This window comes from Heliangelus exortis, chromosome 2, assembly GCF_036169615.1.
Source record: "Heliangelus exortis chromosome 2, bHelExo1.hap1, whole genome shotgun sequence".
NCBI lineage: Eukaryota > Metazoa > Chordata > Aves > Apodiformes > Trochilidae > Heliangelus > Heliangelus exortis.
The window spans coordinates 134,925,168-134,949,397 of NC_092423.1; the positions used below are offsets into that span (position 1 = coordinate 134,925,168).

Sequence of the window (24,230 nt, forward strand, 5' to 3'; positions counted from 1 at the left end):
CTAGCCAATTTCCTTGTGTTCATCATTACTGAGACATCATTAGTCTTAAACTATACAATCTTCAGCTCAAGAAGACATCAACTAATACCTAAAGCATTTTATAGGATTCATACTCTAACCCTTCAAGAGTACTTTAAAGCATCTGCAGTGATTCTTAATTAACTTAAAAAAACCAGAAGGTATGTGGAATTCAAAATCATTATTTACAATTAGCATTAAAAACTTTTTTGATTTCTTAAACTTATATAAAGAATAATGCACTTGTTTTAATTAAAACTCCTTTTAAATCTATGTAGCCAAATCTATGCAATCTTTAGGCTGGGATGGATACTATTTCAAATACAGACAGCTTTACAGCTGTTTAACTCTTTTCTAGATGCAAGTAGAATGTTTTACTACTTGGCAATGGAGAAATACCTAACTGATAGAAACAACATCAATAAAAATGATATCTAAGGTCGTTTCAATGACAACATCTGTGTACTCTTGTTTTCTTAATGAAGAACAATAGATATAGAAACATGATAATCTGAACTGGATGGATGAGTAACCTCCCTGTATATAGCAGAATGGTAAATATGGTTTGAATAAGATTAATTTAAAACTGTTACTGATACACATTCTAAATGGTTTTACCTATAAAGAGCATTTTGGAATAAGTATAATGTGAGAGAGCCATTCAGTTTTTGTTTGTTGCATATTTTTCCTAAGTGGGCTTTATGCCTTGATAAAGATACATGAAAGTACATTGTTATCTGAAAAAATTAAATCTAGGCACAAAGTACATTTCAGCTCTTGTTTCCTCTACTTAGTCAATTCCAATTTACTTTTACTAAGAATAAAAAGGAAGAAAATTACTAAAATATTTGTCTTTTTGTTCTCCTGTGGAAGAAATTGAGCCTGTAGGTGATTTCAAAACTTAAAAAGTTATTGTAGTATCATAGTAAAGTGTATAATGTCTTATTCATCACACATAACAAGTGACAAAAATAAAATATTATCTACCTCTATTCTTACAAGTTTTTGCTTCTTTTAAAGTGTTTATACATAAATACATTACAAGTTACCTAACCTAATGATATTTAGACACAAAAACACCCAACCTTGTTTTACAACCTCTCATAAAACATACATGTTCCTGACTGATTTAACTGCCTTTTTATGTTGATTAAGTGTTGACTAAGGCTGGATTTTCACATATTATGAACTTGAGTATGCATTTCCAGTTCAATAATATCTTTTTTAGACCTAAAAAAAGGCAATGCAACTTTCATACTCTTTGATAAGATTTATGTAGAGATCTGTAAAAGTATATGCAAATCTGTATACATACAGATCAGGTTTCACACTGATCTAACAAGCAAAAAAAGTGACATAGATCTAACAAGACAAAAATCTTACAAATTTTTTCTTTCTTATTTTCAGATAATAATTCAAGTAGATAGTAATGATTTTTGAAAAGTCTAATACCAATACACGATGGCAGAGGGTAGTCCCATGCCCTTCTTTCCCCAGTCATACACTTGAGAAGGCTACTTCCATGGAGTGTGTAACCTGGATTGCATCCATAAATTATAGTGCTTCCAGCAAAATGGCCCTGGTCACTGATTTTATATCCAAACTGTGGCACGCCAGGGTCCTCACAATGTGATAGCTCAAAACCTGTGGTAGGAATAAAACATTGTCATTACAAAATCAAACCCATAAATACATTAATGAAAGTAATTTTTTTTCTCTTTCCCAATGGCAATCAAACACTTTCATACTTCATATTAACAACATATTTAATTTTTCTTCTCTTTTTTTTAAATAGTCTAGGTAGGACAAAACTCTATACCCTCTACTTAGAACAGGCAAACCAAACTGGGTCATTACATCACTTTCCAATTAAAGACTGAGAAGGAAATTCATTACCACTATCAGTTATAAGATTGATTATAAAATGGCAGGTAAAGTGACTGTCCATTTACTTTGATGACAGTCTAGTTTGTGACTAGACATTTTAAGGCTCATAAACAAAACTGTACAGCGGATTTGTTTTTGTTACACCAATAGCACCAATGGCACCAATCCCTACTACCCTAATCCTCCATTCATTACTTCATAAATTTAAAAACTACATGCAGGAATCAATAATAATGATGACATAGACAATTCAAGCTAAACAAATTTCATATTTTTGAGGGTTAAGACATGGAGCAGGGAGAAAACAAATTCAGTATATAGTAAAAGGGAAGAATATTAACGTTTAGGGAAAAGGCAAACTGCAATTTGAGAAAGATTTTTCAGTTCCAAATAAGGTTTTTCATTATTAAATGAGAATCAGCTTGAAAATTCACTTTGTTAACCCAAATGTATTTTATCAATATCATACAGCTCAAACTGTTTGTAGGTAAAAAAAGGCATTCTTTGTTAGATTGATATTCCAATATGTAGGTGACAATGGAGCAAATGAAGGAGTTTTCATGTTCATATTTTTTCAGTCAAGTAATTTACACAGTATTTATCCATCTGGTTAACAGTTGGTAGCCTTTCACAATATCTCCTCAGGTACTGAATCAATACTATTGATTAGTTGAAAAAATGTTCAATATTTATTTAATAGACAAAATGCTTCAGGTTGGATACCGCTTTTTGCTCACACAAGTAAAAAGAAATAGGTCAAGTGGTGTATTTTCCCAATTGTTCCTTCAGCACATTTCATGTCTGACTGAAAATGGCTCACTTCCTAAAGAACCTCCACAACCAGTGAGCTGAATTTTTCTCATTCTTACCTAAGCTGTTGCTATTGTTTTCCCAGCACAGACTGCACTGCAGAAGAGGCTAACATGAATCCCATATGAGGAAGCTAAGGCTTAGCTGGGACAGATGACCCCAATTGACTGAAGAAGTATTCCATGCTATACAACGTCAAGTTGAGCAATAAAACTGGGAGACAATCTTTTAAAGGGTCTGTTACTCAGGGACTGCCTGGGAACTGCTCAGCTTTGTAGAAGGTGATAACTGATTGCCTTTGCATCACTTGGTTTTCTTATCCTCTTTCCACCCTATCTTGACTAGTCTGACCCATGAGTTTTTCTCACTTTTTCTATTTCAATTCTACAAATAACTACAAAAGATTCAACACTGTTCAGATGTTGAATTAGCCACTAGCAAGAACAGCTACTATTCTGGCTAGCAAAGTGTATTCTATGAAAATGCTTGTCTCAAAAGCTAGGAAATGTTTATGATAATGTTGAAGTGCTGGGCTTCAACATACTCATATAAATAAGAAAAATTAAATAACTTGACAGTTACATGATAACACAGTACTGAAGGGCCTATCTTTAATCACAGATTACAGTCCCAGGCTATTATGTAGTTTAATTATGCAACAGTCACCTGAAAAATAATTATATATTCTCATAGTCTCTTGAAATATTTTCCTTCCATTTTGTTAAACTTGTATTATTTTTATTAAAATTAGTTTTAAAAAAAATGATGGAAGAGTCTTTGAAACATAAGAATTTTTTTTTTCAGCAGGTGAAAAAGAATTATTTAAGCATAGGAATGCTTAAAAAGAAGCTGGCAGCTGCACAGCAGAATTTCTAAAAATTACTGTTCTGCTTGTTAAAAATTCAGTTTATATAGTAATGTAGCAATGATGAAAAAATTATACACTACAGAAGTCAAACACACTGTGTGTCAACAGACGTGTAAAAATCACATCTATTTTCAGAAGCAGCCAATTGATAAAATAGATGAAAATTACCTTATTTTTCCTTATCCTTTCCTAGACTGAAAAAAACTTCAAAATAACCCTCTAGAAAAAGAACAGAGGTTTAAGTATTGAATTATGCAAAGTACTGTCAAAGCAAGGTTTCCTTACACTACATGTTTTGGGTTTTTTGAGGAAGAATTATGAAACAAATTATTTTGATAAGCGATGAGTGATTTGCTGTTGATTACTCTTTGTCACTTGGCTGCATTTTCATTTTACGAGCAAAGAATTTCCACTCCTTTAAAAAACATAGATCTATTGGTACTATTTTTCAAATACTTACTGGTATACACAAGCTGAAATCCTTCATCAGTGCCCTCCGTATCTGAGTTAAATTCCAACCACAAATGATTTGAAGTACTACTTAGTGTCAGGCCTCTTAATGATGCTCCAGTGTACGCACCCAGCAGGTGAGCAGTGTTGTCTTTGCCATCATAGATCTGTAAAACAAATGCAAATTTTACAGATACGGAGAAAACAAATTAGATATTTAATTTAAAAAAATAATTCTGTGCATGTCCACTAAGAGGGACGACAGCTCTGCTAAGGGAGATTTATTGCCAGTCAACCTAAAGCACTATTTAAATATGATGTATCCCTCTTTTGCAGTAAGTTGACTGAACTGTGGTGTCTGCCTCGTCACTAAGGTGGCATATTAGAAAAGTTTACACCCTCCCAACCTTAGTTTGTTAAATCAACTTCTGATTATTTTTTTTCTACTGGAAGAGAGGTTCAAATATAACTATAAAGTGAAAGGAGACTACAAAATAAAACAAATTAGTCAACTGCTTCTGTAAGTTGAAAGAGTAATGTAATCTATATGGAAATTGGAAAACAGCACTTTTTTATTTATTTTTCTTCAAGAGCTGTTCTTTTCCATATTTTAAGCAGCAACTTCTGTCACACTATTAAATACAGAAAAAAACCCAACAAACCTCCTAATAAATCTCAGCAAATCTCCTTACAAGCTTGGTTGCTTTAGAATATCACAGTTTTCTGTATAAATATAATACCTAAAAATAGTTAAAGTATGTAATTTAACGATAATTGCTAACCCAACAACTATGTCTTGTAGGATTTATTTAGAGTCTTCTATAATAAATAAAATTTTGACAACTGGATTTTAAGAAAAGTTGCACTTGCAAAACAGTAAATTGACCTCTAAATAGTCTTCCAATTGCAACATAGAGAAATTATAAAAAGTCAGTAAAGAAAAATAGGGAATGGACTCCAGTTGTAAGATCTAATTGTATTAATTTGAAATGTAATTAAAGACACAAGGAAATCAAAACAAATATACCAGCAATAGTATTAAGGCAGCAAAATTATTCTGAAATATTATGATGCCTGTTCCCCATCTGTGAGAATGAGTTATACACATAAATCCTATTTTGCAGAAATCCTAACGTCCCTAGTGATAATAAAGGCTTCACACTTAATGACACGTTGAAATAAAACAAATGAGCCATTTTTAGGCATCTCTAATGACTAAATAATTTTACAGCAGTTTAAGAAGTCTAGTGGAATGAATTGGCATCATTCCTTGTTTTTTACTGAAACAAGCAAATAAATTCCAAGCAAAGCTCACATTTAAATGTTGATTTCCTTTAATGCAGTAAAAATAAGAATTTATAGAAAAGAAAAAAAAAAAAGATGCCATTAATGCTTAATAACTAAAAAGTAACTTTAAAATATATGCAATAGTATTAAAATAGATTTATTCATTTTATTTAAAATTTCTTTAAAACTAGACTGAGATCAGTAATCGAGCCAGGAAAAATACCAGAAAAAAAAAAATCCATTCCAGGAGAATTACTGCTATCCTATGAAGATATTGCATCATGAAAGACTTAATGAAACCCATCTTGAATTTGATATTCTTTACCCTAATCTCTCCAAGCTACTTATAACTAATAACAACCAAGAATTCAGGATTTATTTTATTTTTAAACACTACGTAAGAGTAATCCACTTCCTGCTGTGTGTGTATTACTAACAATTAATCAAAGGAAGCTATTTGTAAGTTATACCAACTATTTTCTCAATGTCTCACCAGACTTTTCCATAAGGCATTCCATGACACAAATTTTCTTCATGTCAGAATATCCCCACATATACTTCATTGTCACTTTTTTTAACTGTCCTACCATATTAAACTTTTCACACCAGCACACTAATGTCTCTCCAGAGCTGACACTAATTCTACTTTATGGGATATCTAGCTGTCCCACTGTATAATACTTCTTGGACTATTTCATTTCTCTGAAGGAACAAAACTTTAAGTACCTTAGCACTTCTGAAACTGATTTTTTGAGCAGAAAGACTGCATTTGCATGAGAGTGATGAGATTTATTTGAACATGAAATTGAAAATTTATTTTAGTTTTTCTTTTGGTTGCTGTTTTTCAAATATTTGAAGTAACATATACTCCTTCCTTGAGATAGGGGGTCTCGCGTAGGACAATAAATGCATATTTTTTAGTATAATTCTCAATATTAGTAAAATTGTCTTTTTTTGTATTTCATTCAAGCTAATGGGTACTAGATAGAAGTATCCAGATGAACAATTCAGTCCAGAAGATTAGAATATGTGTGATTTAAGGCAGAACCATTATCTTATTTTTAATACAGGAATATTCTTTCCTGGACACTAAATGTATGGGGGGAGAATAATAATGGCATAATTATAATTTTGTCAGTATTACATGGTTGGATGCTTTTTCCTTTAAGTCATCCTGTAGCATTAATGCCAAGATAGTTGATTCACAACTGTGTAAAATGCCAGTGAGAAGCTATTCAGAAAACAACTTTATAGCTATTTAAAAGCTTGACCTGTTCAATAATCGATTAATTCACAAAAAGGACTAAAGACACAGAAAGTTCTGTTAATGTTCTTCATAACACAATGATATTTTGATATGCTATAGGGAAGGATGCTAATAGTGAAAGCTGTTTACATAAATATGATCTGAACTGGTATATGTTTTGTTTAATTTAGGGATTAGGCGTTATGTTTATATTCAAGGGGCTCCATTATCAACAAATCTTAAATGGATATTAATGGCCTTTTTAGTTCTTGCTTATTTAACTTAATAAAATTTTAACAAGGGAATACTATAAAGTGAATGTATTAAATTTGTGCATTTTAATTGAAGTATTTTAGAGATTTGCTACTGAAACATAAAAGGCATATGGATACAAAGTTGTGTGCCTTTATAAAGAGAAAAAGTAACGCAAAATCAGCAGCTCAGAGTGGAGGCTGTCAACACCCTGTCAAATTTATCATTTATACCACATGCAAATAGAGGTCCTAATATAAAGACAGAAAAGGGCCCATATGTTTGGGATTTTTTTTGTCCCTTGCATTTATTACCTATTTCTCACTCTTGTTTTCAGGATGCTGCTGAAAAGCTTACGATAGCAAGTGCAGAGATTCTTAAAAAGAAAAAATTAGCAAAAATCCCCAAACATTTTCTCCCTTTGAAGGCTTTGCACAAAACCCCTCAAAAACTGAATCATGGACACACATTTCAAAGCTGGCCCAAAGATGAGACTGCAAACAAATGCAGTAAAACTGAATCCACCATATTTTGCAGGATCATTGAGAACTGAGCTAAGCACAAGGAAGGAGACCTTAGTGTCAGTTCTTCTATTTAGTTTACTCACACACTGCTCCCTGCCTGTTGCTGCACTGAGTATTTTAGTAGAAAAAGAAAGATTGCTTCATTAGAGTATCAAAAGTAATTCTTAAAGCCATTTTTTTTTCCATATGGGTGTGATCTCATCTGGCTAATGTTAGGTGAGCTCAAACTCAGTCTGAATTGTAGTCATTTCTTAGGATAAATCTTTCCACACTCCTTCTCACTTTAATTACCACATGCTAGAATATGGCATAAATATTTTTTGAATCAAACATGATTGTCATGGTTCGTCTTATTCCTTTCATTTCTGAAAAGCAAGTTTAATTAAATTGAGTATTCTAAAAACAATCAGGAAATTACTTAATCCCTTTTATGGGTATCTTATTGCATTTAGATGGTACATGCTCAAGGAGACCCATCCTGATCACCATTAGCTTTGAATATGCAGTTGGCTAAGCAATACATGGATCTGGAAATGTTTTCTTTGAGGAATACAGTAATACAATCTATTAAAAAAAACAGTGTTAATTCTCCTGAATGTAAATGGTGAAATCAGTCTCTACAACTCTGGAAAGTTGTAGTATCCTGGTTTTTTCTTTTTGACGTGTGTGTGGGGGGTGGGTTGTTTTGTTTCATTTGGTTTAATGCAAAAATTCTCTTCACATGCAATTGGAACCTCAAATACAAAAGGCAGTACGTAGACAGTGTATTAAATAAATCTTTTAGGTGTAATGCTTATTATGGTTAGATCACAGCTCAAGTTATGAATATACTGAAGAAGGAAACAGCATTTACAAAAGATGTAACTGTTGAATATTTAACACTAATAGAATACAAATAAACATTTGAGTTAGAGTTTCAATCTCTTTTAATTTTATCTTGTGAGAAAAATACATGTTTTAAGAAACACATTATGGAAACACCTCACGTTGCCTTACTTTAGAAATAGAACTCATTTAGTTTTATCTTTTCTAAGAGATGCTTAATATAAACTTAGCTGATGCTGTACTATTACAGACATGTAAACTTCAACAATATGAGGAACTACAATCTTAGAAATAACAAATAAATTACATTATTACATACCTTAAGAACATCTCCTTGGGCTAAGTGAAATGTTCTGGCAGAAATATTGATTCCTTTCCCTGCTTGTACCTGAATACTATAAATACATTCATGGTTGTTTTCATAGTTAAGAGGATAATTGGGGGACAGTAAGATTCCTTCATTATTTGTCGTGGAGGCTCCACATTCAGCTGCAATTAAAAGGAAATGTTAAGGTATATTTTAAAAGAAAACAAATATTTTTAGTGATGGTGATAATGGGAATGTTAATGCAACCTAGTTCAACATTATCAACATTTATTGATAACTAAAATCTAGTTTTAAACACATGTTCATGACAGTAATTGAAGACTACAAAAGAATTCCTGCATTGTGATACTTCAACAGAAGTATTTTATATAGTATAGAGAGTTATAACCATATTAATAGCACATTCCACAATCATAATGTTTTAAATGATCCTTATTGAACTTTGTTTTGGAGGAAATATGCTTGTTTTTCTTTCTCCAACATGGAAATTCATGTAGACTTGCAAATTAAGTGAAATTACTCTAGTAATTTATGTGTATTAATTCATATGTACATGCACAGGTATAAATATATGCACATGAAGATACACACATTTTCACATAGATTGATGAAAAAAAGAGATTTTTTTCCCAGTATTAACTTATTTAAATAAACAACAGTTTAAAAAAAAAAGGTTACACTATAATAATACTATTAAATAATATACCATCTAATAATACACCATATATAATAATATACCATCTAAAAAATAAAAATTTTATTAATAGACAAGCAGTAAAAATAGTAAATTACAGAGAAAAAAAACTAAAAAGGGGTATTAAATGGGTTTAAGATTAAGAGTTAGAAAGAAAAATAAGGCAGTATTTCCAAGTAATACTGTTGAAAATCACAAACCTTGTAATTGAGGACTTTGATAATTTGTGTAATCACATTAAAAAAAAAAAACTAAACCATAAAAACTTGTGCCACATTAGGCACTAATAAGCAGCTTCCATTTACTAGCATATTTGCTAATTTAAATAGTTCAAATTACAATACTTAGTTTTAGTTAAGATATTTTAAGGTATTTCACATTAACATTGACACTGCCTCTAGTGTTAGTTTTATCCACTATGTATTTGAAGAAGTCCTTCCTATTGTCCTTAACCACTCTTGCAAGGTTTAATTCCAAGGAGGCTTTAGCTTTCCTAGTTGTCTCTCTGCATTCTCAGACAACAGTTGTATGTTCCTCTCAGGTGGTCAGCCCTTCCTTCCACAATCTATAGATTCTCTTCTTCCAATTGAGTTTACCTAGCAGTTTCCTGTTCAACCATACTGGTCTTCTGGTTCCCTTTTCTTGATTTCCTTCCCACTGGGATGAATCAGTCCTGAGCTCAGAAGAAGTGGTCCTTGAATATTAACCAACCGTCCTGGGCCACCCTACCCTCCAGTACCCTGTCCCATAGGATTTCCCCCAGCAATTGTTTAAAGGGGGCAAAGTTGGCCTTTCTGAAGTTGAGGGATCTGATTCTACTTGGAATCCTTTTCTAACAACACCATCTTGTGGTCACTGCACCCACGGTTGCCCTCGACCTTCACCGTTTTAACCCCATACTTCCTTGTTGGTTAGGACGAGATCCAGCAATCCTCCACTCCTAGTTGGCTCCTCCACTAATTGCATCGAGAAATTATCATCAGTGTACTAGAGGACCCTCCTGACCTGTAAATGGCTGCTGAGTAGGCCTTCCAGCAAATATCTGGGTAGTTAAAATCTCCCATGAGAACCAGGGGCCTGTGATCATGAGGTTGCTACCAGCTGCCTGTATAAGGCCTCTTTGGCTTCCTCATCCTGATCAGGTGGCCTGTAATAGACACCCACCACAGTATGTCCCACATTAGCCTGCCCCTTAATTCTAACCCACAAACTTTCATCTTGTTCTTCATCTACCCCAGGACAGAACTCAATACATTCAGGTTGCTCTCTTTGTAAAGAGCAACTCCCCCATCTTGCCTTGCTACCCTGTCTTTCCTTAAAAGGACACAACCATCCATGACCACATCCCAGTCATGTGAGCTGTCCCACCATGTCTCTGATATCACCACCAGATCATAGCCGCTTGACCTCACACAGATCTCCAGCTCCTCTTGTTTGTTCCCTATGCTGTGCATTTGTGTACAGGCATTTCAGGTTACAGGCTGAGCCTGCTGACCCCAGCTGTGGGAATGGGATTACTTCTGGTCTACATTCAGACTGGTACATTGCAACGCTGGTGCATACCCAGCTACACCCCCTTCGTTACCGCTTTCTGACTCAAGTGGGATGGCAGACAGAAGGCCATCCCTAGGGCTCGTCCTCAGTGAGTCTGGCTTTATCCCCCTCCACCTCCAAGTCTAGTTTAAAGTTTTCTCAATGAGGGCTGCAAACTCCTGGGAGAAGATCCTTTTCCTGAGACGAGATAGATGTACCCCCTCTTTTGCCAGCCAGCAGTGATGTATATATTGATCTATGATCAAAGAACCCAAAGCCCTGCTGTTGACACCAGCCCTTAAGATCCTTCATCCATTCCTGTCATTAGTGGGGTGGAGGAGAACACAGCTCGCGTGCCTGATCCCTTAACTAGTTGTCCCAGGGCCCAGAAATCTCTCGTCACTGCTTTTGTAGTTCTTGATACCAATTCATCGCTCTTCACCCAAAAGTGGGTAGTAATCAGAAGGCCTCAACAGGATGTAACTTTAATCATGAAACCTAATGAACCTATTATTCACTGTGTTATCATTTCACAGAGTAAGAAATTGTATTGTGCAAAACCATGCAGTATACTTATAATTTGAAAAGATATCTAAACAATCTATATTATCCATTTTAATGCTCATTGTTTATGACCATTACTGCAATTTTCTTACCAGACCTGTTTGAGCTAAATCCATGATATTGAACATATTTTGTATACGAAACTTGTACATTACATGACACAAAACCCACACACTGATTAACTGTTCTTTCTGTATGTTGCTAAAACAAACTTTGTGCAGAAGGCCAAATCAGGCACAGATCAAAGCAGAAGAAATACTTGATGAATGTGTAATTAACACCAATCCAGAACAAGCACACAAATAATTCAGGTGTCATCACTTTGTCTTAGAACCGTTAGATGCAGATAAGCTAGGCAGGAAAACTTTGCAGTGCACATGATCATGTCTATCCTTTTATCCTTTTATTTCATTCTCAAATAAGTGAGTATTTGCTGCTCCAATGATGCAAAGGTCAGTTTGAACTACAACACATATAAGTAAGATGATTGTAATTTCAAGTTTGTGGGATATCCTTTCCCATCTCAAAGAGATAAAAAAGTCAAAAGACATAAGGTAATTATGGTATTAAGTTGATCCAACAATTCTGGTTTCTTCAGAACTGTAATTCAAAGCAATTTTTTAAAAATCTGAACGCAGCAGTGAGCCAACTGCTAGGACAACTTTAACTAGTATTTGTGAACCATGTTATGTATTCTATTAAATATAACAATTTTTTTCCTGTCATAATATTTATTAATCTGATTGCACTTTTCTTAATTTAGAGGGAGACCGTTGTGTTCCAAGTTGTGGATAACACATCACTGGAAGTATCCAAAGCCAGAACAGATGGTTTAGAACTAGGTGATCTAGTGAAAGATGTACTGCCCATGACAAGGGCATGGACTAGATGATCTTAAAAATTTTCTTCCAACCCAACCCATTCTGTGATTCCATGGACAATCTCAAAACTTAGATTACCCAACAAGAAAGCAAATTTAGTAACACAAATTTTGAAAAGCTACAGTATAAAAGTATTTCTTCCATAGGATTCAGTTATGCCATTACAGTTCCATGGAAGCACAAACTGCAGTGTACAACAGAAGTTTCTGTTACATGCTGCTTAGAAGAATTCTTCCAAAATCAACAACTAATTCCTGGCTTCTCCACTTGCCTCCTTCTATGCAAATCATGACTCAAAAAAAAAAGAACCCCAACAAAAAAACCCATAAAACACCAAGCACACACATAAAAGACAGAAGTATAATTATGAATAAATGCTGAATCAAACAGGGGAATCCTGTAAGACTTTCCAAACTATACCACAGACAGTTTTATACCTCCACTTCTGTATGTAAACATAGACACCTATGTTGCTTAAAATTACATGGAACTTCAGGTAACCTATGGTTGCCTTCTATTCTTTAATATTAATACTACAGAATAAATTTCAAAAGATCGAAATTCTTCTATGTGCAGTTAAGTGCTGAATAAAAAGTGTCAGGAAAAGAAAAAGTTAAATGACTCCTTAAGTTCTTAAAAAAATACAAATATTAAAAATACGTAGTTTGTTTAAAGGGTCTCAAAAATAATTTTAGCAGTGATGAAGATGCCAGCCAGGATAAAATTAAGCGAAAATGTGTAAAGAAGGAAACACAGAAGACTGAAAAAACCCCAAAAGCCCACTATTTCAGAAGTAAAGAAAAAATCACAGAATAACAGTAAGTCTGTGTCCATCCTTTAAAAAATACTCAGAGCTGTTATCAGAAATTACAGTAATTTCTGCACTGCCTGTTTCATCTTAGTAACATTCCCTATTCAAAAAAGATGAAATCCAGGTTGTTTTAATAACAAAGTTAAAAAAAAAAATCCACTTACTTCAGTTGAAACTTAAAACCTGCCCTATACATTTTGCTTGTAGGGAAAATATTCCCATATCCAGCTATGTTTCCACAAAGACATACATAAAGTAGAAGGCTGTTATAGTAAGACTGAAGTAAAGTACAGTTTCTGAATTTTACCAGAAATATGGAATCATTTCAGTATTAAAAAAATAAATAAAAAAAACAAATTTAAAGAAAAATAATGAAAATACTTGTATAATGTGCTCTGTATTAAAAACATCTGTTATGGGTTTAGTTATGTATGTGTGTTGTCTGCATATTTACATAATAGAACAGATGAATTTAAACTACTGTTTATCAATGTATTTAAAATATGTAATCATGTAATAATTACTGTTACTGTAATGAAGGAATGAAATGCATCTGTTTTGCTAAGTTAACTATTTGAAAACAATACTCAAATGAATGGCTTATTCTTAAAAAAAAGATATGCTCTATTAGAAGAATTTTACAATATTTCTCTCAATTCAGCTGATGAATTGCTCATGCTAAACAACTATAAAAGAAAAAAACTATGATGTACTGCTGCAGATTGAAATTCAGCCACTGTTTTCTTCAAGACAATCCCTTGGAATCAAAAGATAAAAGCTACAAATAGCAGTTCTGTAGAGACCAAGATAGTCTCTCTTGGTTAGGAGAGTAAGTGCATCGCAATAGCTTGACTGGGCAAGTAAATGGAAGGCTCCTAAAAAAACTCTTCTCTTTATCCAACAGTGACAGTAGACTGAAAATCAAGTTACTTCAGAAACTCTGTCTAAATTCAGTGCTCAACAAACCTCTTCAGTTCTACCTCTTCAGATGAGGCAGATGAAAGCAACAACATAGTCTTGTCAGAACATGAAAACAAAACAGAGGATAACAAAACAATACTGGAGGGATTAAATTGTGAGTGAAGTATTCTTTCCCTGAGTTATGAGATCATCAGAAATTTTCCAGGTGGTTTTGTTATCCAGACAGAATTAGGTACAGAGAACCCTATGGCGATGAGGAAAATGAAAGAAACATTGTCTTTTTTTATCAGTAAGGAGAGTGGTTTTTACTTTTATGTCATATTGTTCCAGAAGATCAAATTTCCTTTCATGCAGCCAAAAGTGAATAACTGTGATTTCCTATTATTTATTGGTAGCATATGCATCTACATCACAGTTGATCTGAGCATGAAAACATGAAGATGTTTTTAACATTTATGTTCTATATGCCTGGCACACACTTTTTTGGCTTATTTGGCTGCATTGCCTAAGTTACAATGAACGACAGAATTGAGAGATCACGGAGGGACCTGTATTTAAGACCTGCACATAATTTTACAGCAAGCTGATATTTCTACTAAAATTGAAGAATATGAAATTAATAATTGTGAGAAAAATAATTTAGATTATTGATATTGTTTTTCATATTTAATAGATCCAGCTAACAAGAGTGTGGAAGTGTCCCATATATTTCAAACAATATGCTTTAGCACTGCAATTTAGCAAAGGAAGTGGCATGGCAAATGAACTTTTGCATTAGTATTAATGAGCTAAAATGTACTAACAAATCTACATTCTACACTGGGAGAATTTAAACAGCCCACATACACCATTTCCTTTAAACCAAGAATAGTATTTCTCATAAATAGACAAGCAAACCCCAAAACATGAAGGTCCAAAACCAAAACAAAAAAAAAAAACCAAAAAAACCTGAGAACTGTAGTTAAAGAAGTTGAAAATTTCCATGCAGTGAAAAGGAACAGTTAAGACATTTATGCAATTTTTGAAAATATATAAGAAATGCTAAGAAAATGCTTATTACATTTTAATGCCATTATACTAACAGATAGTGAGCCCCCAATGGATGTATTTTGCTCTGTTCAGGGTATCCTTTCCCTGAAGAAAATAGAAGAAATTAAACATATTCAGAAAGGAGCAGCATTTAAAGGAATAAATTTATTTGTCAGATATAATATAAATTTCTGACAAGCAAAACAAAACCTGGGATTTTATTCTGAAAGGAATAAATGACATATTTACAAGTGAACATCAGTCTTTCAACCAAGAATTCATGCTGTGCAAACATTCCATATATTAAAAGAAAATTCAATTAAACTAGCAAAATGACACAGCCTCAAACCCAAAATATTAAAACAACCTTTGACTTAATTATCTGTATGCACAGTAAAGCTGTGCAGCAGGACTCCAATGACAATATCAAATAAGATGTGCAAAGGGCTCTCCTGCTAATTAAGGGACAATTACTGTAGATATATCTGTGGTAGAACCTTCATTTCAGTGGTTACATAATTGTACTTCAGTTCAACACTGAAATTAGTTTTTCTATCATACAAAATAACCTTTCAGATTGCCTGAAAAGCACCTTAAGCATGGAAAAGAAGCTACATCACCACACAGGAAAAAAACCTATCACCTTAGCAAAAATCTTTACCAGCAGAGGTACATATGCAATATTATCTGAAAAGTATTCAATAAACATGACATAAATGAATTAATTTGCCTCTAGAATTTTTCTATCTGCTTGTCTGCTTTGCATAACTGTAAAGCGTATATTTCCTTGGAAATCTATATGACCAGAATATCAGAGAGACATACTGTGGAAATAATGAGAAAAATGGCCGAAAATTGTCACAAAGACAAATATAAGGGGAAATAGCACATGAGAAAGAAAATAACATTATAAACTCAGTGTCTTCCATCTAGGCTTGAGCAGTATGAAAAGAAATTTTATGTCCATGAGAAAGCCATAGGAAAAGGCACACAGTTGGGAAGCTATGAAGGGACTAGATTATTATCTTTACATAGATACAGGAGTTACAAATTCTGACATGGCAACTATAATAAAAGGCAGTGAAACTGGACTATTGGACAGCCTTATAAGGGAAGGAACAAAAACAAGAACAAAAACAAAAAAACACACAAACAAACAAAACAAACCATGAGGCATTTTGACATAAGACACAACGTTTTAACATTTCACTAGAAACAGGTAATTCCAAGAAAACAGTGTGCGTGCTGAATAGGAAAACTGCATTTCATTATTATTCAGTTTCATAGCACCTAAATCATGTAAAAAAATTCTCTCCCTCCATCGTGTTTGGATCTGTCCTAAGACTAATCATATGAACAATTTTATATGTTTTGAGTAGTTGAGACGAGGAAGTAAACAAATTAAAGCATGAAACTAAGACATGACAGTATTCTTACAGATCAGATTACTATTCATTATTGATTTTTCATGCAGGCATCAAAGAAATAAGGTTAGCAAATATTAGTTCATCTGCACAAAGGACTGGAAGAAGGATCCAGTGAACTACAGGCCTGTCAGTCTGGCCATGGTGCTAGAAATGGTTATGAAGCCAATCATCTTAAGTGCTATCTCAGAGCACATGCAGAACCACCAGGTGATCAGACCCAGTCAGCACAGGTTTATGAAAGAAAGGTCCTGCTTAACTAACCTGAGCTCCTTCTATGAAACAGTAACTTGCTCAGTGAATACAGCAAAGGCTGTGGATATTGTGGATATTAGGAAAAACTTCACAGGAAGAATAATGAGGCATAGGAACAGGCTGCCTAGGGAGCTTGTAGGAGCACAATCCCTGGAGGTGTTCAAAAGATGGGCAGACGAAGAGCTACAGTGGATGGTTTAGTGGTTAGGCATTGTAGGGGGGATGGTTGAACTTGATGATCTTGGATGTCTTTTCCAAACTTGATAATTTTATGATTCTGATTCTCTATGATTATCCACCTAGACTTTACTAAAGCCTCTGACAAAGTCCCCACAGCATTACCTTGGAAAAACTGTATGCTTGTGCCTTGGACTGGTGTACTCTTTGCTGGGTAAAAAAAAGTGGCTAGCTGTCTGGGCCCAAAGAGTTGTGATGAATGGAGTTATATCCAGTTGGCAGCCAGGCAACAGTGGTGTTCCCCAGAACTCAGTTTTGGGACCACTTCTCTTTAACATCTTTGTCAATGATCTGGACATCATGTCAAGTGCACCCACTGTAAGTTTGTGGATGAAAAAAAAGTTGGGTGGGAGCATTGATCTACCTGAGGATAGGAAGACTGCAGAAGGGCCTGGACAGGCTGTACTGATGGGCTAAGGCCAAATGTATGACATTCAACAAGGCCAAGTGTTGGGTCCTGCACTGGGGTCACAACAACCCCATACAATGCCATAGGACTGGGGAAGAGGGCTGGAAAGCTGCCAGGAGGAAAAGGACCTGGGGATGCTGGTCAGCACTTGCCTGAACATGAGCCAGTAGTGTGACCAGGTGGCCAAGAAGGCCAATAGCATCCTGGCTTTGTACAGTCTGGCCAGCAGGACTGGACTATGGAAATGACTGTCCCCCTGTACTTGGTACTGGTGAGGCTGCACCTTGAATACTGTGTCAAGTTATGGGCCCTTCACTACAAGAAGGACATCCAGCGTCTGGAGCATGTCTAAAGAGCAATGAAACTGGTGGAGGTTCTAGAGCACAAGTCTTTTGAGAAGCAGCTCAGGAACTTTTGTTGTTTACTCTGGAGAACCAGAGGCTGAGTGCAGACTATCGGGAGCTATCATTTTTTATTTCTAAATTAAAGGTTACTTATATATAAAAGATATCTTTGCATTAAACATCTGATAAAATCTGTTAGATTTCATTCTAAACCAATGAGCTATAAATCTTATAAAATTCTCAAGAAAACAAAATAACAGATATGTAAAAATGAAATAGAGAATGAATACATAAATCCATAAACACACATTACCAAAATAAGGATTATTTCTTTTAACTGCATGGAAAATTTAAATCAATCCAAAGGACCTAATAACTTAAGTCATTCTGAATTTTAAGCACTAGAAACAAGAAAATCTATGTAAAACAGTTAACCCATTAAATTCAGTCTCTTTCTGTTTTTTTCACAAAGTATTTATGATTCCATTGATTTTTCAAATTTTGAACATAGTAAAGTTCTTGTTTATTACTACTTCAACATACTGTAAAGTACATTTGCAGCCAATTAATGATATAAAAACACCACTGGAAAAACTAATTCTTACATGTCCCATCCTTTGTGCTTCTTAGAGTCTTACACAGCAGAAGCATGTGAAATAGGAGTCAGGTGTATATAACAAGAATTGTTCTGACATCTGATTTATTTCAATACTTTTTCTGAAGGCCACAAACACTTTCTCCCATCACATGACTAGCAGAACTATGACCATCTTGTGAATGGAAGCTCTTCAGTAACATTACTGTGCCTACTCTGCTAAATGCACCACATCAACTCCTAGAAGAGACCCCTGACTTGCAGGCTAAATGGTAAAGTACAGTGTTAATCAACATTGCTCGGAGGTAAATCTGTCTATAACAAATATACATGGGTTTGGGTGTCCTAGAGGTTCCGTGTGGTGCCCCTGTGGCCCAAAAGCTTAGCAGCAATTTTTTTCTGTGTTCAGATTAAATAGTGCTAATTGCATAGAATACTAGTCAGGTTTTTGTTGTATGAAGTTACACAGATGTGCAGCATGTCATTGTTTGACAATTGGCATGATGGTATGACAAAACAGGCTTTGATTATACACGTCATCAGAAGTGCTGTTAGGAAGTCTCCAATGGCAAACAGGACCAACACTACTGCAGTTTTTCACATATCACCTTCTGAAAGGGCATTCTGTAGTGATTTTGTCACTCTATCTACAAGGTTTTGTTTTAATCAAACCATATTGCACATATGAAAAATTATTAAATTTTACTATCAAAAGGCAAAGTCACAGGTGAAAGTAGAGAGCTAAGATAGATAACGATCCACAGCTATCTGTTATAAATACTTAATACAACAACAGAAAAATACTATGACCCGTTGGACTCAATTATACCTATTGAGAGAATATAGGATTAAGAACACAGGCAAATTCAAGTCTGAAGAGACATTAGGAGATTTCTACTCCAGCCTCTTACTCAAAGAATGTTCAACCCCGATGTCAGACTAGGTTGCCTAGGGATTTACACCAGTTGAATCTTGAAAATCTGCAAGGATAGAGACTACAAAACCTCTTCGGGCAATACGTTCCACTATCCAATATTTTCTTTGTGAAAGGTTACACATCTTTCTAGTCTTAAACTCTCTTATTTCAACTTATGCCTTCTACTTACACCTTTGGGACAGAAACCACTGTGAAGTACCTTGTTCCATCCTCCTAATTATATTATATCCTCACAGATATTGAGAATTGCTATTGGGTTCTGTCTTGGTTTCCCTGTGACAGAATCATAGGCCAGCCATGGCCAGCAGGCCATTAGTAGCCCTGAGTCAGCTGTGAGCTTAAGGCAGAAGGGACCCAAGCTGACTATTAGATGTATTCGATACCACTTACATCTGCCCATTATAAAAGGAGGAGGTAGGCTGAGGGCAGAGAGGTCTCTTTCCTGGGTTTCCTCCCTCTTGGCCTGCTGCTCCATTTGCAACTTGCAAGGACTAGACAGAGCACAAGCTTCTGTACTTCAAGTTGATGTTTGTACTAGCTTTGTTCTTTCATTTAAACTATTTATATTTTTACCCTTGCGGCTTCTCTTTGCCCTATTGCCCACTATGGCTGGGGAAGGATCATTAGGTGAGAGAGCAAACTGCTTCAATTTGCCCCTGGATATGGGCTAAATGAAAACAAGTTCTCACAAAGATGTCCTCCTCAGGCTGAAAAGCTGTTTCTCTCACCTTCTTGCAGTGAATCAGTGCTCCATCATCCAACTATCTTGGTGGCTGTGGAATAATTGCTAGACATGACCCAGACTACATTTGTATTTTTTAAGTAAAGTTAAAACTTTTGGAGCCAGTAGGATGTGGCTGGTATACAACGACTACCCTAGATGTTCGCATTATCAGGGATACTCAGTGTGCTAATTCCAAGAGAAATTACATGGAGGGTGAAGCAGAGTGGAGATGCTATGGCCACGCTTTGTGGCAACAATACCCACTAACTACAGTTCTGATACCCTGGGCCAACAATCTGCCACACTTTGACAACATCTGTCAGGTAAAATAGTAAAAAAATAGCTAATATGGGAAAGGATGTTGTGAGGTTCCAACGACAGATGCCAGGGAAGATACCATTGCAGGGAAGGTACCCCTGCAGAGACACCCCTGAGCCCTGGGACCAATTGACTGGCTGAGCCTCTCTTCCCCACCACTAAGACGCCTTTGGGTAAGATTCTAACAATCAAGTGCCCCCCTCCCTTTATTTTTCCCTTTATTTTGTAGTGTCTGTTTAATCATATAAATCTCTACACCCATGAGTTTGGGCTAGCTTGGCTCCCCCAGGACATCTCTATAGAGTATTCATAGCCTACGTATTTCTCATGTGATTCCTTTGCAGACAGTAAATTTATCACTGGCAATCCAAAAGAGCTTGTATACTGTTGCTTTAGTAAATCACACAGATTCATTAATCTGGTGTTAAGAAACCTCATTTAGCACTACCTAATTCTAGCACGTCCATGATAATTGCTTTACTAGCGTGGTGTCAGTAGTGCATCCAGACCCTTGTTTTCCAGCCCACTTTGAATTGATCATCACTCAGAATCTAAACCCAGTCAGCCCCAGCTCTTCTAATACCTGAGGGCCAGCTGGATTGCAAGGGAGGTTATTTTCTGCCAAATATCTTTACACATTTTAACACAACAGTGGCCTGCCACCAAACCTCTTTCAGTTTCTCTGTGTCTTTCTTGAATTAACAAGCTGAATAACTTGAGTCCCAAAAGTGCTTGGTTCCCAAGTGAGGCAGTGTGTGTTTGAAACTGTATGTGATATCAGAAGCATTAAAATTCATCAGCCACTTGGGGAGAAAATGCCAAACATGAGAAACAGTAACAATATTTCTGAAGCCAATAAAAGTGGTCAACAGGAATTTCTACTTTCCAGTTGTTTGAATTTCATAATTGTGGCATATAAGTTAAACACAAAGTTGACAAAGGCTTATTTATGGGGAGAATGCACCCTTAGCAAGTTTGCTGATGACACACTGGAGGGAAGGGATGCCATCCAGAGGGACCTTGACAAGATCCAGAAGTAGACACATGCAAACTGCATTAAGTACAATAAGATCAAGTGCAAGGTTCTGCACCTGGGTAGAGGCAGTCCCATGGCTGAATGCAGGTTGGGAGGAGAAAAGAATACATACAGCCCTGGGGAGGACTTGGGGGTGGGGGTGGACCAGAAGCTTAACATGAACTTTAAGCTCAGAAAGCCAACTGTGTCCTGGGCTGTATCAAAAGGAGCACAGACAGCTGGTCAAGGGAGGTGGTTCTCCTCCTCTACTCTCCTGTTCTGAGACCTGACCAGGAGTATTGTGTCCAGTTCTGGACACAGCTCTGGACAGCATAAGAGGACATGAGGCTCTTGAAGGGAGTCCAGAGGAGAGCCACTAAAATGATCAGAGGGCTGGACCACCTCTACTATGAAGACAGGCTGAGGAAGTTGGGGCTGCTCAGCTCAGAGAAGAGGAGGCTGAAGGTGACCTTATAGCAAATTTTCCAGTGTCCAAAGGGTGCCTATAAGAAAGCTGGGATAGGGCTTTTTACACAGCTGTGTAGCAAGAGGACAAGGGGAAATGGTTTCAAACTAGAGGGGAGATTTAGGCTAGACACTAGGAAAAAAAAACTTTCCTGTGAAGGTGGTGAGATGCTGGCATAGGTTGCCCAAGGAAGTTGTGGTTGCCCCCTCCCTGGAAGTGCTTTTGGTCAGGCTGGATGGAGCCTTGAGCAACCTCGTCTAGTGGAATGTATCCCTGCCCACAGAAGGGTGATTGGAACTAGATGATCTTTAAGGTCCCTTCCAACCCTAGCCATTCCGTGAATCTATGATCAACATAGTAATAATAGTTTGGACATGACATTATGATACAGTAACTAACACTAGATAAGACGAAGTACATAATCAGTCAGTGGTTACTATACCATCAGATTCTGAAATAAACTTATGTTTTACTATCACGTAATTTAGTATGAAAAAAAAAATTCCAAATGCAATACCAATATCTTAATCTATAAACCTTTCCTTGTAGCATATACTCTTAAATACACAAAAAAGAAAAAAACAGAGACTCGGGTAACTATGTTACATTTTAGAGATTTTGTTGTTAACAGTTCTCAAAAAATCTGTATGTTTCTGGAATTAATCTGGAAGAATTCAACTCAAACATTATTAGCCATGAGAAGTTCAGTTTCTAGCCAAAACTACCTATGTCGTCTACCTGCACAGTGAGTGGAGTGTTAGGAGTTATTAGAAAGTGTTTCCTCTCAGTTATCTCAGTTTCCCAGGCAGCTCTCAGTAAGACAAGAGGGCATGGTCTTAAATTGTGCCGGGGGAAGTTCAGATTGGATATTAGAAAGAATTTTTTCACGGAAAGGGTGATCAGACATTGGAACGGGCTGCCCAGGGAGGTAGTGGACTCTTCGTCCCTGGAGACATTTAAAAAGAGACTGGATGTGGCACTCAGTGCCATGGTCTAGTGACTGCAGCGGTAGTTAATCAAGGGTTGGACTTGATGATCTCTGAGGTCCCTTCCAACCCAGCCTATTCTATGATTCTATGATTCTATGATCTTAGCTACCATTTTAAAACCAGAACAACTATTCTGGGGATATGGTTCTCTAATTTACATAGGAAGCCCAGATTGACTGCCCTCGAGACATAGTTTCATGAAATAACTCTGTTCTCATTGTTCTACCTACCTTAACACAAATTAGTATAACAGATTATCACTTGGAAGCTTTCACTGACAAAGAGGAGTCATCTGTACTGGTAAATGATGATTTAAATTTATACTCAATTTTCCTGTTAATCAAGACAAGAAGAGTACACATTGTGTCCTCAATTTAAGGACCTTTCAGGTATAGACTATGAAGTCCACTGATAGTTCAAATACTAAATAGATTAAGAAAAGATTAAATAAATTTGACTAAGGAGATATGGAGAATATGAGAGTACATTAAAAAACAAGAGGTGTATTACCATGCTTTTCCATGCTTTAACTCTGCAAATCCATGGACAATGACTACACATACAAGCAAATGAAAGCAGCTGACCACGTACCCACACACCTTGGCAGAGGTGCACTCCATACTCGTCGTCCACCACCAAGACAAATTATCTCTGATGATCCTTCTAAACGATATCCAGATGAACAGGAGAATGTCAAAGTATCTCCCACTCCAAAATTAAATCCCACTCTGTTACCAAATTTCGGGATCCCAGGATCTTCACAAGGTTCAAGATTATACTCTGAAAAGAGAAGGCAGCTTGTACCAGTAAGAATAACCAGTCATATTTGTAATGTTGCAGTCTCATAATTTGTGTCTATTTCCACATGAGTAGCAATATTAAATTGGCAATTATACTATATTAAAAATAAGAATAATTAATAACTATGTTTTTAAGATGCATAATATGACATGTTTTATAACTCTTGTGATAAAGCCATAAATGTCGCAGGTATCTAAAACAAATTAAAACAATGACATAGCATAAGAGGCTAAATAATTGACACTTGTTTTTTTCTGGACTTTGACTAACTGAAATTAGACTAGTCCTGTTTCTTCCCGTCACTGATAATTTCTCATACAGTTTACTGCCACTTTATTTATCATGTAGCAGAAATGTCTCTACAGGATCACAGAGGTTTGGTTGCTTTGAAATTGTTGAACTTCAGGAACATCTTACATAAGTTCATGATTCAGTGTATGTACTTATCAAAATCACTTCAATGTTAAACTTTTTTATTTATTTATATATTTATTCTTAACATAAAATCCAGACACAAAGATTTTTAGGAGCGAGGTATCGTAGAAATTTCCTTACCAGAGAAAGAAATATTAAATCCTTCATATGATATTGAAAAATCTGAAATAAAGCGCAACTGAGCCCTGAAATTTCCATAGAGCCCAGCATTGATTGGTGAAGGAAGCTCTGAGCCAGTGAGACGTGCCAATGGCTGTGTGAAACTCCCATTCTCTGTTATTAGTAAGTAGTCATGATGATCCTCTAAATGAAAGGTGTAGAAGGTGAACTGCACTCCTATTAGAAAAAAAAAA

The 24,230-nt window shown here is 35.6% G+C and overlaps 1 protein-coding gene across 2 annotated transcripts in view; it reads right to left on the minus strand.

Annotated features, from left to right (window-relative positions):
* CSMD3 (CUB and Sushi multiple domains 3) overlaps positions 1–24,230 on the minus strand; it is a 544,465-nt gene that overhangs the window by 183,879 nt on the left and 336,356 nt on the right. For both annotated transcript variants that reach the window (XM_071738231.1, XM_071738232.1), the window contains 5 exons: positions 23,998–24,213; positions 23,233–23,421; positions 8,487–8,656; positions 4,044–4,200; positions 1,471–1,662 (listed from right to left, as the gene is read on the minus strand). In XM_071738231.1, coding sequence (XP_071594332.1) covers positions 1,471–1,662; positions 4,044–4,200; positions 8,487–8,656; positions 23,233–23,421; positions 23,998–24,213 — 924 coding nt within the window. The remainder of the gene's footprint in view (positions 1–1,470; positions 1,663–4,043; positions 4,201–8,486; positions 8,657–23,232; positions 23,422–23,997; positions 24,214–24,230) is intronic.